This window comes from Ooceraea biroi, chromosome 3 (assembly GCF_003672135.1).
Source record: "Ooceraea biroi isolate clonal line C1 chromosome 3, Obir_v5.4, whole genome shotgun sequence".
NCBI classification, from domain to species: Eukaryota; Metazoa; Arthropoda; class Insecta; order Hymenoptera; family Formicidae; genus Ooceraea; species Ooceraea biroi.
Window position 1 is genome coordinate 3,247,285 of NC_039508.1, and position 14,052 is coordinate 3,261,336.

General features: G+C 52.5%; 1 protein-coding gene across 1 annotated transcript in view; it reads right to left on the reverse strand.

The window, feature by feature from the left end:
• Positions 1–14,052, reverse strand: part of LOC105281383 (protein dachsous) — a 64,370-nt gene that overhangs the window by 27,397 nt on the left and 22,921 nt on the right. Inside the window, exons 3-8 of the mRNA XM_011342588.3 lie at positions 11,461–11,624; positions 10,644–11,048; positions 7,740–8,148; positions 2,953–3,231; positions 1,823–2,046; positions 83–749 (exon numbers count right to left, since the gene is read on the reverse strand). Coding sequence (XP_011340890.1) covers positions 83–749; positions 1,823–2,046; positions 2,953–3,231; positions 7,740–8,148; positions 10,644–11,048; positions 11,461–11,624 — 2,148 coding nt within the window. The remainder of the gene's footprint in view (positions 1–82; positions 750–1,822; positions 2,047–2,952; positions 3,232–7,739; positions 8,149–10,643; positions 11,049–11,460; positions 11,625–14,052) is intronic.

Here is a 14,052-nt window from a genome sequence, read left to right on the forward strand (position 1 = left end):
GTTGGAGACACAACGACCGTGAATAACTTTTCTGTCATGCATGCGACTGCAATGCACTCAACTCACGAAATAAGATACTTACCAGGTAGTAGATTAGACGCGACTGCTATCTTGGTGGACTCTGGCGCGACGAAGACGGGATCGTTGTCATTCTGATCGAGGACGATGATCCTTGCGGTGACCGTGGAGGCTAATTGTTCCCCCGACGGTGCTCGGTCCGACGCTTTAAGAACCAGAGTGTACTCTGCCCTCTCCTCCCTGTCCAGCTGCTTGGCCAGTGTCAAAGAGCCCGTCAGGGAGTCCACGGCGAAGCAACCTTTTGACGGAAATTCGGCCACGAGACCGTATCTAAGTTCGCCGTTCATGCCGCTGTCCAGGTCACTGGCCGTGAGATTGTAGATGCTTGAACCGATTGCTGCCTTTTCGGACACGCGAACAGTTATCGGATCCTGCGGCCACCTCGGTGGATTATCGTTAGCGTCCTCAATAACGATCTTGACGGAGACTGCAATGCTCTGCGGATTCCCGATCGAGGTCGTGTCCAGCGCACGGATCTCCAGGTGGTACTCGCTCACGTTCTCGCGATCGAGGGTATGAGCGACCACCAATTGGCCTGAACTACGATCGACGTCGAAAGCTGGAAATTCACTGAGTGGCGTCAGGGAGTCTAAGGTGAAGGCCACGCGACCTGCAGGACCCGCCCCTGATACTGATCCTACCGCGTGTCCGATACTTGCATCCTCGCGCACCTAAACGCGTTAAAGATATATTATTTAACAAGACAGCTGATTTTTTAACTATTTCTTGTATAATATAAAAATATCTGTTTTCTTATAACTAATGTATTTAAAAACTGGGATTTTACTTCGTAATTTCATAATTAAAATATGATAATTATTTACATGCAAAGATAATGCTTATACAGGGTGAGGCACCTAAAACAGGCCACCTGAATATCTCGGCTGTTATTGGTGATAGAAAAAAATGCGTCAGACCAAACTTGCATGATTTCGAGGGACACATAATTTGTTCTAAATAGTTTTTTATTAGGTGGACGCGTAGAGGTCATATAAAGGTCAACTTCGTTTTTTTACGTACCATTTAGTAGAGCGTTTGAAGATGCGCATATTGATCTACGGATCAAAATCATTCAAGGTCATTGAAAGCTAAAGTTTCTAAATGCTAGAACTTTTTCATTTCTGAGTTTACGGTATTTTCAATAGCAGAGAACTCTAGGCAATATAAAATATAATGATATTATCAACTCAGAACTCCTCTGAGAAGAAAACAATTTTAAACTCGAGAACTTTTTCATTTCTGAATTTACGGTATTTTCAATAGCAGAGAACTCTAGGCAATATAAAGTAAATTATTTTCCCTTGCAGTTGGCCTTCAGTGACCTTGAATGATTTTGACCCGTAGATCAATGTGCGCATCTTCAAACCCTCTACTAGATGGTACGTAAAAAAACATATCCTACCATTTAAAAAAACGAAATTAACCTTCATATGACCTCTACGCGTCCACCTAATAAAAAACTATTTAGAACAAATTATGTGTCCGTCGAAACCATGCAAGTTTGGTCTGACACATTTTTTTCTATCACCAATAACAGCCGAGATATTCACCCTGTACATATATATATTAATAATATATAAATTAATTTGATTATTAAATCATTGTTAGCGCGATCATTAACGTTCCAATGAATAATTGCAAGGATGACGGGGAGGAGAAGACTGTAGACTGATAGTCCAGCAAAGCGGGAAACGGATCGGTGAGTAAATGAATCCTACCGGGTGGTGAGGTCAATGGTACTCACGTTAAAGGTAAGACTGCTGCTGGTGAAGGTCGGCCGGTTATCCGCGAGTGCCAGGACTTCGACTCGCAGTGCGCGAATGCTGTGTCGCGACGGATGCCCTGCGTCGGTCGCCTTTACGGACACCCGGTACACGTTACGCTCTTCGTGATCGAGCACGGCCTTGGTCCTAATCATGCCGGTGATCGGGTCGATGGTGAAGACGTTATAGCCGTCCGAGTCTCGGTCTGAAGCAAAACGCGAAATCGGGCGTCAATCAGAAGTCCGCGAGACGGATCGGACAAAATTACGCCGGACGATCTTGTTGCTGGCAAACTTGACGCGGAGAACACGCGAGACAGAAAAATCGCCTTGGTATCTATGCCGTTGACCCCGCAGAATCGTGTACGCGAAATAGGCGCATATCTCGCTGTAGAACGTCGGATGAAACGCTTGACGTGAACGGAGAGAGGTACATCGGTAACTCCTCGACAATGTAACAGTACTATCGCGAGAGCGAGCTATGTCAAGATTTAATCTTACGATCGAGCATTTTTTGCCACCGTGATGCGTTCGCGTTCGAACACGCGATCGGGAAAATCCGATTCCGATCATAACGATCGTCGACCGTGCGCGCCGTAACGCTCGCTACAGACGGCGCGTTTCTGACAGATAATGCCCGGCAAAAACGACCCGCTTTTAAGACCGTGCATAATTGTTTCTGTAATTGCTGCTGGGTTATTAAAGCCAGTCAAAAAGTCATATTCTATCGCGCGGGGCAGGAGTGGCCGAGCGAAAGAACTCAACCCCCTCCAAGTCTAATCTTCGGCACGTAAGTACTTTTCTCGCTATTTCTCTATTATTCCCGACTCCCAACAACCGTCTGCCGACATCGTCGTAACCCACGCAATTATTGGCCGTGCGTATGCGAGCAATTATAATTTATATATTTTCTTATGACGGTAATCATATCGAAGGCAAAGGTACAGGCCCCTTAATTAAGCGGATAACGCGTAACCAATTGCTCACGTGTAACGACTGATGAAGCAATCGGAGTGGAACAGTCGCTTCTACGACGCATCCTTCAATACCGAGTTCCAGTGAAGCCATCGTTAGGCTGAGACGTTCTGAAATCTGAAGCTGCGTATCCTCACCTTTCAAGATGCTGTAGGTGACCGAGGCGTTTTCACCGAGATCCGTGTCCAGCGCTCGCACCCTGGCGACCTCCGTGCCCGGTGGTTGCTCCTCCCTGACGCTAACAACGTCCCCTTGAGGATCGACGATCTCGGGCGAGTTGTCGTTAACGTCCAGCACCGTGATCTTCAACGGCACCCTGGCGGCCCTGGACGGTGCCCCTTGATCGCGCGCCTCCACAACCAGCTCGTGGATGCTCTTCGTTTCACGATCGAGCGGCTCGCGCGTGATAATCTCGCCTGTGGGCCGAGCGAGAGGAACAGAAACAATTAATTTTCATCGCACTTGGTGAGCGACGCGAGCGTCGGCTCTGGTACGGCAGATTGCGAATTATTAACGATCTATTAGCAATTCCCCGCAGCTGTTGGCCCCGGCTAGCGTCTATTAGCGGACACCGAGGGGATATTTATGACCGCGTGACAAAAAGCGCCGTACCAGTCCGTCTCGCGATCTTAAGGGCTCCTGCTACAACCCGACTCCAAGGGATCGTACGTGGCCAACTCTGAAGCCATCGTGGGCAATCGAGATCGGCGGTGCGCGTACGAGCGCGCGCATTCGTTCGCATAAAATCGAATACATACGACCGGCCGGCATCCCTCGTGGCTCGCGGACGGCTAGACCGACCTTATCAATTTCCCTCGTCGGGAACGGTTAATTGGATAATCGTCGCTCGTACGCACGTAAGAACCGTCCGCGCGGCCGCTCGTATTCCTCGGTCGCGCCTCCGTGTTTCTTTTTCCATTTGCACTCTTTTTCTCCCTTCCTCCCTCCCACTTTCTCCCTATCCCCTCGCATATAATAATCGTACTGTGGATGTACGTAGTCGCGCGTGTAACGAGCTCCGCCGTAATTACGTATCGCGGGGAGTAGTCACGGAGGAAGGCGAACTCGACGTGGAGAGGACGGCGAGGAAGAAAATGAAGAAGGGAGCGGGCGCCTCGACCGGGGTGAAAGAGGGAAAAGGTGGAGTCGCACGCGGAGGATTCGTCCCCCTCCCCGGATGCACCACCTCGACCGGTCGGCGCATTAATGGATAATTAAGCGAACGGCTAGCCGAGCCGAGCCGAGCCAGAACTATTCCAGGATCTGGGAGAGGATCGGGATAATAATTCGTGCGATGGACCCGAGACACGACGACGACGACCCGCACCGGTGTCCGCGCGACAGGCCGGACGGAGCCTGGCTGCCTCTACGAAATTCTCGACGTGGCTAGTCGAGGGGTCCCCGCGGTGTTCGCCACCGCGCGGCCTCGACGACGTCGTACGACGTCCTCGTCGTCGACAAGACAAACGATCGACGACGGAACATGCAAACGTGCCGGCCGGCCTCCTCTCGGTGCCGCACATCGGGGGATGCCATCGCGGAACAATAAGAAGTATATCGTAGGACGCGTGCTAATGCGTTTCTCGTGTTAGCCGTGGGACCGCGGCGCGGCCGACGCGCTCGTAAGGGCCACGGACTTTTTGTCTTCGCGTGCCTCTTCCAATATTTGGAAATCCATCGCCGTGATCGAGGCTGCGAGGAGACCCCGCGCTCCATGACGGACCATGACGGTCCTCTTTCTCGAAACTCAAACAGCCGTTCGACGAATGGAAGGGAACCAACGGTAGGAATCCCGGACGAGGGTCAGGCCGCGACGTTGGAACCTGCTCGGCGGCTTTGCAACCGCGCGAGCGCGCAGCTTGCAGAGACCAGCCGGGCAAGCTTATCTCTAATTTGATCAGTGATGTGAGAAACCGCGCGCCAAATTATCGACGCATAGAGAGAGGGATGTGGGAAATGCCGCTGCTGGTAACATGTTTGCTAGCTCCTGGGAAAATGTATCGCTGAATAATTCGAGATCCGATCGACATTTTTACGCCGCGCGCGCGAGCGCTCAATTATAATATAAATTGACGCTGATTACCGTGCAATCGTGACGCCGGATGCACGTAGGATGCGTTGAGCGACACGGAGCGAGATTATCGAGCGGATTATTTTTGCGGATCGCGCCACAAAGTAACCGCGTGTACACGCTCGATTACCGGATGCCTGAATAATCCGCGCTCGGTGGACGGAGCCGCGTGGACGGCACGTGGCCGTCGTTAACTGGTATCCGATCGATAGGTGAGCATCGGACGACCGGTGGGTCACGGAAATTCCTGAGGCCGCGATAATCGGCCGTATCGCGCGCGCATATCGTAACGAATCGAAACGTATGAGACGCGCGAGGATTCCACGTGGGTTGCGAAAGCGCCACGGCGACTCTCCCGCATGAGTCGTCATGAGAGAAACGGCGGAATGCGACTTTGACATTCTCACTACGTCGGGATAACGTCTTCGTCGAGGCGGGCGTTGGCGTTTAGCGGTTCGCGATCACACTCGGTGCCGTATTAGGAACTAGCCGAGTCGCCGGCAATCGAGCGCATCCTGTTGTCTGTCATCGCGTCGTTGTCGTCGCGGACAAGGGCGCGCCGTTCCATAAATCACGATCGATCTCTCAACTTTGTGAGCCAGCACGCCGAGAATCTCTCCCCTCCTTCTTAATTGGATGAATGGAGAAAAAAGGGCGCCATTAAGGGAGAACGGGCGTCACGGCGGCGATCTACGCGGAAGAATCGCGGCGAGGTGCCGCTCGAGGGTTTTCTCAATGGGGGATCGCAGTTATAGGAGCCGCGATCGTGCAGGACAATGGCCCGAGCGAAATTTCAACTCACTCCGCCGCCGGTCCGCCGACCGGACAATGTGCGGTCGCACACTGTGTGTGCAGCGGGGATTAATATAGAAGTACTCGTACGACAGGACAGCTGATACTTCCGGCAGCGCGATCGCCCCCACCCGCCGCCGTCGTCTTCGTCGTCGTCATCGTCATCGTCGCCGTCGTCGTCGTTATCCCTTATTTTTTTTTCCGCCTGCTTCTTGGCGGAGCTGGGATGACTCGTAGAGTCCCACCTCTGCAAACAGGCAGCCCGGCGGATACGAAACGAAGAGAGACCCGGGACCCGGCCTCGGCACACCGGCGTGTACACAAATACCCCCGTGTCGCATGCCAATCAAACCGCGTGCATTGCACACGGCAAGGCGTTGTGCACGCGTATGCGTTTCGCGGCGTGTGACGAGCCCCGGGCCCCGGTCCCTGATGATTCGTTACACACCGACCAAGCGAAAGCGCCACTCTTACCGGATTATATTTTAATACCCACGAAACGCGCGTACGCACACCGGCGTACAGCTTAAAATGAGTTATACGGAGATTCCAAAAGGAACGGTCCTATCGCGTTGTTCTTGTTACTCCACCTGGCGATTTAGCAAATCGCCCTTCATGATAATATCGTTCGAAATTCAGGTTCGAAATTCAGCAATTCAGCACCATGTTTATGGAGGTCCTCATTTAATCACTACTCATATTGAGGATAATTTAAAGCGGCTCATATTTTCGTGGAATTTTCGATAGGCCTGATAGACCGAGGTAGATCAAGCTGGCTGGATGGGCTGCGATGTTACCTAGGTATGAGGAACCCTTCCATCAACGATTACGAAACCGTTCAACAATGGCGCGGCATAAAGGGCCGCTGGGTTGACGCAAGAGCAACGCGTAAATTACACGCGCTGACGGCTGGGGGGCCATTTAGAAAACTAATAGTCTCTCTTTTATCCGCTCGCAGCGTTCCCCTTTTGCTCCTCGCGACTAAATCGATCTTTCGTTGACCCCGTAATGCTCGTTTCTTCATCGTCCTCGCTTCGAAAGGAATGCTCCGAAGGGACAAGGCAAAGGGAGCGGAATGTCACGGCGATGATTCAGACTCAGAGAATTAATAAGAAGCTAGCGAAGGCGTGCTCAATTTTTATTTAATAGGCCGAGAACCTGTCTTAAACGGGAAGTAACCGTGGCCGCCGTGCACACGAGCGAGGACGCAAGAGTGAAGATGGAGGTTGGCGCAAACGCCAGGATGGAAAAGAGAACACGACGAAGAGATCGGCTGAGCGTTAGACTGATATATGAGATTGAATATCTGGCGATAAAATAAAAGACACCGCGGTAAGCGCGGAGTACAATTACGCTGGCGTTTCTCGTGACGAGGAGAGAGGGATACAAGTTACAGGCGCGCAGAAGATCGGGCTCGATAAGATTTCAACGAGAGTGGAATTATCGTCGCGACCACAGCGAATTGCGCGGGGATCGCTTCCGCGATGACGCATTTCTGCGATTGCAAAGACGCGGCCGGTCATCGTCAGTCATCGTGCGACAAGTGGCAAAAGTACAGTCAGGGTGTTAATCGCCGCGAATCGATCGCCGTAATCCCGAGAAGTAAAGTGCCAAAGTGCCCATCCACCGACTCAGGATGTTCCTCCTCGTGCGGCTCTTATTCACGGTTGTCGAGTAGCAGCGCCGTAACTCCGGTGTGAATTTAACCTGACTGAGAAAGACCGCCCGGGGGCAGAGAATAATACGATTCTCGCCGGGTTCGTTCGACGAAATCTCGTATCTCACCTCGGCAAGCAAGCATCTCGAGCTGGCCGACGCGGTCGAAACCCAGCGAACTCGAGGAAACGATTCGCTAATATTTTTCTCCGCGCTCGAGTTTGCGTGGGCATCTCCGCACACTGGTCCTCGACGCCTCGGGGTACCTGGGACGGCTTTCGCAAACACTAGAGGGCGTCGTTTCGACGGGAACCCGTACACTCACCGAGCGATTGACGGCCACGGGTACAACGACGGGGGAGGAAAAATAGGAAAGCAAGATCGAGAGACGAGAAAGTCCCTTACCTGTGTCGGGATCCACGGCGAAGCTGCTGTTCGTTTGAACTATCGCGTATCTGAGAAGCGAGTTCTTGCCGAGATCGGGATCGGTGGCACTCACGGAACCTACTAGAGTGCCTGACGGGAGATTCTCGGGCAGCTCGAATCCGTAGAACTCCTTCTCGAATCGCGGATCGTTGTCGTTGTCATCCAGAACCGTGACCAGCACGGAGGCGCTCGCGGTCGCCGCGGGTGATCCGTTGTCAGTCGCGAGAACCATCAAGGCATGCCGGTCGAGAGTCTCGCGGTCCAGATTCTGCGCCAAGTAAATCCAGCCGGTGTTGGGGCTGATGCGAAAGGCAGTGGAACCCTGCAGGCGATAGCTCAGCCTGGCGTTGTTCCCCGTGTCCAGATCGACCGCTGTTACCTGAAGAATCTGCAAATGACAAGGAGTTTAGTTTGCAAGGTGTACCACAATTGTGATACGCGTCTAAACGCGGCAGTTTAATTAATACGGTGATCTGATTTCGCGATCTTGTGCTGAATGGCACGCGTCGTAACACGTTTAATTCAATTGACTTGAAACTTCTGCAAGTGCAGTGGAACGTTAGAGTTTCAAGCGAAGGGAACCGCGACGAAAAATCGAAACAGGAGCAAACGCGTCGTCCGAAGACATTTCTCGCGATCTCGTCAGAAAAGAAGAGAGAAAGAGCAGGAACACGAGGAAAAGAGAAGACAAGAGAGGCGGCGTCGAGACAAGACCAGTCGATCCGGTCGTACCGTATTAATTAAACGTATCCAAGGACCGTGAACCCTAAACACGTCCGGACCAGTCCATGTTTTCCAGCGCGGGAGGATGTTGAATTACGAAGGTTGGAGACGAAGAAAGGAAAGAAAAAGCATAGAATCGAGAGTATATAGGGTCGTGTCCCGCACATGAACCCGCGGCACACGAATGATGGATGGTGGTAGAAGGCAAAGGAAGAAAAGGAGGATATGTGGAGGAGGCGGAGGGACAGGGTTGTCTTTGAGAACGAAATGCGTCAAGGGGGAGTTGCGTGTTACCATTAGATGAGTAACCTGACGTGGAAGCAGGTAGTAATGTGTCTGACTGTACGTTATTAGTTCACGGTGGGTGAAGGGTTACGTTCACTGCAGCCAGGTTACTCCTCTCCCCCCCCCCCCATTCCGTTGCGCTCTTTCTCTCCTTCTCTCGTATTCTCACTGATACTCTCTGCCTTCCTTGTTTCGCGAACATGCGCTAGCGGCTGAGATATTGTCCGGATACCAGCGACAGCTCGCAGATCTGTTTCTCCGATAGATACCAGCGATATATACGCGTGTACCGGGAGGAAGATGGAACGTAAGATCGAGTAGCGACGCGAGAAGGAGGAAGAGGAAGAGAAAGATAGCAGTGAATGCGGTGAAAAAGAGAGAGAGAGAGATGCGCGAGTTGCCGGTGACGTCTTCGCTCTATCGTAGCCGCGCGTACATTAACGTTAAAAATGTGACGTCATTTAACAGGCCTATCTCGCGGCGAGGATCTTGCCGTCGTTCGTCATCGGTATCCCGTATTCGGGATTACGTCCGCTCGTGGCTAGTATCACGGGGAAGCTCTCGAGCATATCAACCACGCTCTCAATGACGACCCCTTCTCGCGAGTTTCGCGGCTAATGACTCCCATACCGTCGCTCCCGTTGGACGCTCCCGCCGCGCGAAACCTCGCCGTCGACCCATGTTCGTCCGTCGTCTTTCGACTTTTTTGCCGGATAATGACCGATATGTGTAGATAATTACAGGGAGTATACGTCGCCGTTGGCGATCTTCGCGGGCCGATTCCGAGGCCCACGAGTATCATTTCGGGCTCGCCTTGGGCGCTCTCCTCCTCTCTCTCTCCCTTTCCACCATGTTAAATGGCGTAGATGTAAATTTCCCCGTACATTAGTACTAAATGATACAACTGTGAGTTCGCGCGAAGACGTACAACGGCTTTAAGACTACCCTGATCGAACGGAAACGCTATTTTCGGCATAACCGTACATGATGTGATAAATCTCTCTGTCATTCGACTAACGGCTGGAAGCTCGCGAAACGATCGTCCTACCAGCGCAGCTCCCGCGGATCTATCGATCGTTACCTATCAATCCTAGGCGTTCAGAACTCGCGAGTGCTCGCAATCGGTATCAATGGCAGCGCGCCACGTCCGGATATCAGATTGTCGGGCATTCCCTATCCATCTTCCGGCCCGAACTGGTCAGTCGAGTAACCCCGCGCAGTAACACCGGCTAATCTTGACGCAGAGCAATGTAACGTCCAGTTAATTCGTTCCTAGCCAGCATGAGGTTAATTCTCTTTTTGCCTACACTGAACTTTGCGAGTCAACGTCTTCTTCTTCTTGCTTTTCTCCGTTCCTCTCTTTCCTCCTCTTTCTCCCCCTTTCCCTTCTTCTCTTGCTCCTTCGCGAGAAGCTACCTGGAAGAGAGAGGGTGGCCGGTACGGTCGGTTGGCGTACACCTCTCGATACGAGAGGGAGCAAAGGTTCGCGAGCGCGTTCTTCCTGGTTGTCCCGGATGAAATTACGCATCCGCGAGACGGGATGAGAAACGCACATCGGAGCAAAAAGAAACCAGCTGGGGAAAAAGGAAACCGTCCGCGGTACGATGGGATACCGATGAGGAGCGAAAGAAAGGCCGAGAGGAAAGAGGTTGTTAACTTGTACCGGCTCTCTCCCGCGTCCGACCCAGAATTTCTTTCTTCCCTTCTCTCTTTCGCGCTCTATCCCTCCGTTTCTTTCTCTAACTCTAATGTACGCGTACGTGTACCACCGCCTGAACCCGCCTCACTCGCCGCTTTCTTTTTCGGAGAACCCTGCCGCATCTTCTCGGCAAACAAATGCTCGCGTGACGGGCGTGTAATGAAGATTTTTCTCACCTGGGAATCGAGCCTGGCGCCTTCGGGAACCTCCACGTGATACTCGTTCCTCTCGAACACTGGGGGGTTGTCATTCACGTCCTGCACCTCGACGCTCAGGCTGAGGTTGGCCGAGAGCCCAGCGCCGTCCAGAGCCCTTATCAGCAGGCCGTGCCTCTGCTGGGTCTCGTAATCCAATCGCCTCGCCAAGTAAAGCTCGCCCGTGCGCGCTTCTATTCCGAACAGATCGTTGCTGTTTTGACCGAGCACGTAGCGTATCGGTGACGATGGCGTGGAATCCGGATCGGTGGCGCGCGCCACGTACAGGGGCACGTGAAGAGGGTGCGATTCCGGCACCGAGATGCGGACGCTGCTCGTGCCAAATGACGGCGTATTGTCATTCACGTCCTCCACGATCAGCTCCAGCTGCGACAGAAGACAGGGGGACGGATGTTACGTCTCGTGTGTCGTACATGGACGAAGTGCAAGAGTACCGTTTAATGGTACGCTCGGGTTCGGTCGTGTGAGTTGCTCGCATCAATGTAATCAGCTGCTTTCATCAATGTAAAACTAGCAAACTATAACGGGCATCTAATTTGCGCCTTTTAAAGGCGACGATATTAATCTGCTAATGAGAGAGCACGTGTCGCGCTGAATATTAATATTGTAATATCGATGAGGTCTGGAAAGCGGAAAAATCACGGGCACACAGACTTTTCGCACGCTCGAGATTATTATACGTGTGTATTCAGGATAAATACTGGGAAGACGGATGCGCGCCTATGATTACGGTGAGTTAATACCGAGATGATGATTATCCGGAGGATGCACAATTTACCTGGCAGTATCCAACGAAGCCGCCATTACGTGCCTCGACGCTGAGAACATATTTGTCACGTGATTCCCGATCGAGCGGCTGTCGAATCCTCAGCATCCCCGTGGTGGGATCCAGCGAGAGATCAGCTTCCTCTCTTACCAGATAAAACCTGCTTGGCCGTTCGCCTGGAAATGCAGAATACATAATTTAAATAATGCATACAGATATACGCGCATCAGATATAAATAAGGGAGAAAAACGCGGCTTCTCTTTCCTCCTTTTTTCCAAACGAGTAAAGAGAAACACGAATTGTGTTAATTTATTCATAATAAGTCTCGTTCGGCCCCGCTCAATGGAGGCTAATTAAAACAGTTGTATCAGAATAATCTCGATAAATTGTGATCCGGGCGTCAAAAAGTAGTCCTCCCCCCGTCACCGGTCGCATTTGCATGGAGATTTGCATTATCGCAATTTAGCTTTCGTAATGGCTTCTGGTCCGCCGGACGTGTTCGCTGGCTTGATCGACGTGAGTTGTTATTAAATCACGATACTTGGTCCGCAGCTAAACCGGGCGATCGATAATTATTTGAGGCCAGTTTCTCATCCGTCGATCCTCCGCAAAGTCCTAATGAAGATGTCAAATCGATTCGCCTCTGCGATATACCGATATCCGTCCGTATCGGAGCTAGTCACGGATGGATCGCCATGGAAAAGCACAACCGGCCTGACCCCGAGGAATTCACCGACTAACCAGATACACATATCCCTGAGGAAGTATTATCCTCGGCCAGAGAATGCGACACCTGACCCGGCCGCGCCACTCGCGCGATATAACAGTCAGCTACTTCGTGCTACTTCAATTCGCCTAATTAGAAGCGAAGTTCCGGCGCACGTTGCCCGCGAGTTAGAGCGCCCCACGAGCGAGCGGGCAAATTTATTCCCCGTTATAACACCGGCGGCACCGGATCCGCCGTAAAAGCCGGGCTAAGTCGAGGCGCGCCGCTAAGCAGATCTTGAGGCGAGAGCTGTCGCGCGCTGCTGAGATCTCATTCGTCACGGTTACGATCGGAGATCGTTGCGCACCGAAGGATCGCGTCCGATCGTCGGCACGATCTTACGGCGGATCTTCGGTGCGGTCACACGTACGTGCGCGACTCGAGATGCGTGCGTACACGTATGTGCGCGTTGCGCATGTAAAGCCGCGTCCGTGTACGATGATACGAGTTTCGTTCGCCAGGTAACGAACCAAGGGGCACGCGTCGGAGGTAAGGACGAATGAATGATGGCGGTTTATCGATTCCACGACATCGACCCCGCTCGACCTCGCACGAGTCGACCGGGACCGCCCGGTCCCGCTGCTTCGGAATCAATTAATAGCCAAATTGGCCGGTCATTACCGCTGGCAGATGCAATTCCGTGATGGACGATTCGGCCGATACGCCGGCGCGCCGCGCGTGTTTCCGGTGTAACGAGCGCGGCTGGCCCGCGGTCTGCCCGCCTACGCTCGGCATGCCATAAGAATCCCGTAAGGATCCGACACGGCGAAACTGAAACTGTTGCGGCATCGCAGTTGCGACTGCTTCGTTCAGACTCCGACTCCGTTGAGACGCGATCGTCCGGGACCTAATCTCTAACGCATCGCGTCAATGTGTCCCCCCGCGATTGCCGCGCGATAGATGGTGATGCGTAATTGGCCGGCTTGTTTCAGAGAGAAAACGAGGGAGATCCCTGAATCATTATTTTGTCAGCGTCGGGTTAAAGGCGGATCGTTAACGTACGTCGTCCTGCCGGTAAAAAAGATCTTAATCAAATCGATGCAAAAGTGTCTTTTTTCTGTTTGTTTTTCGCGATCGGCAATTAACAGCTTTATTAATGGTATCTGAAATCTACCTCAACGGCGATTCATCATAAACTTTCTATGTTATCGGACGGTCGTCACGGTGAAAACACTCGTCGCGGAGGCCACATCCAATTACGGATAAACTCGTCGCGCACGTACGGAAGTGGCGCGCAGGAGGGGTAAAACACGCACAGCACGCGTATCAGTAATTGCTCCGATCGATCGATCGATCAACATGGCGCAATAGCCTGGACCAAAACGGGAGCGCGACTACTCGGATCTGGGACGTTATCCCTCCCGGATGGGATTCGACAAATCCCGCGGATCTACCGCGACGCCGATCGTCTCCCATCGATCCCGAGCAAGTTTTTCCCGCGGTGCGGCCGGAGAAACCAGCTACGCATCGAGCAGACGAGGACATTGTCGTCTCGGTGAGTCGGTCCACAGAAAATGGCCGTAGAATATACTTCCACTTCCACGCTATTCCACGATACTGGCGTGTGCGCCCTCGTCGCCGTCGCCGTCGTCGTCGTCGGCGACGCCTCTGTCTATGTCTATGTCGTCGGTGGCATCGGATGACATCGACCAGTGCCTTAAAGATGGTACTCGGTCGCGTACGCGGACGGCATAATTTATGGGCCGCTATTTATACTCGATCCAACTCGCTCGTCCTTTTTCCCCCCGTTTCCTCTGTCGCATCGATGCACGCGACAGTGTGGAAGACTCGGGCGTACACGCACGAGGTAACGGCGCAGGTCTCCGGTCTGCGCTGC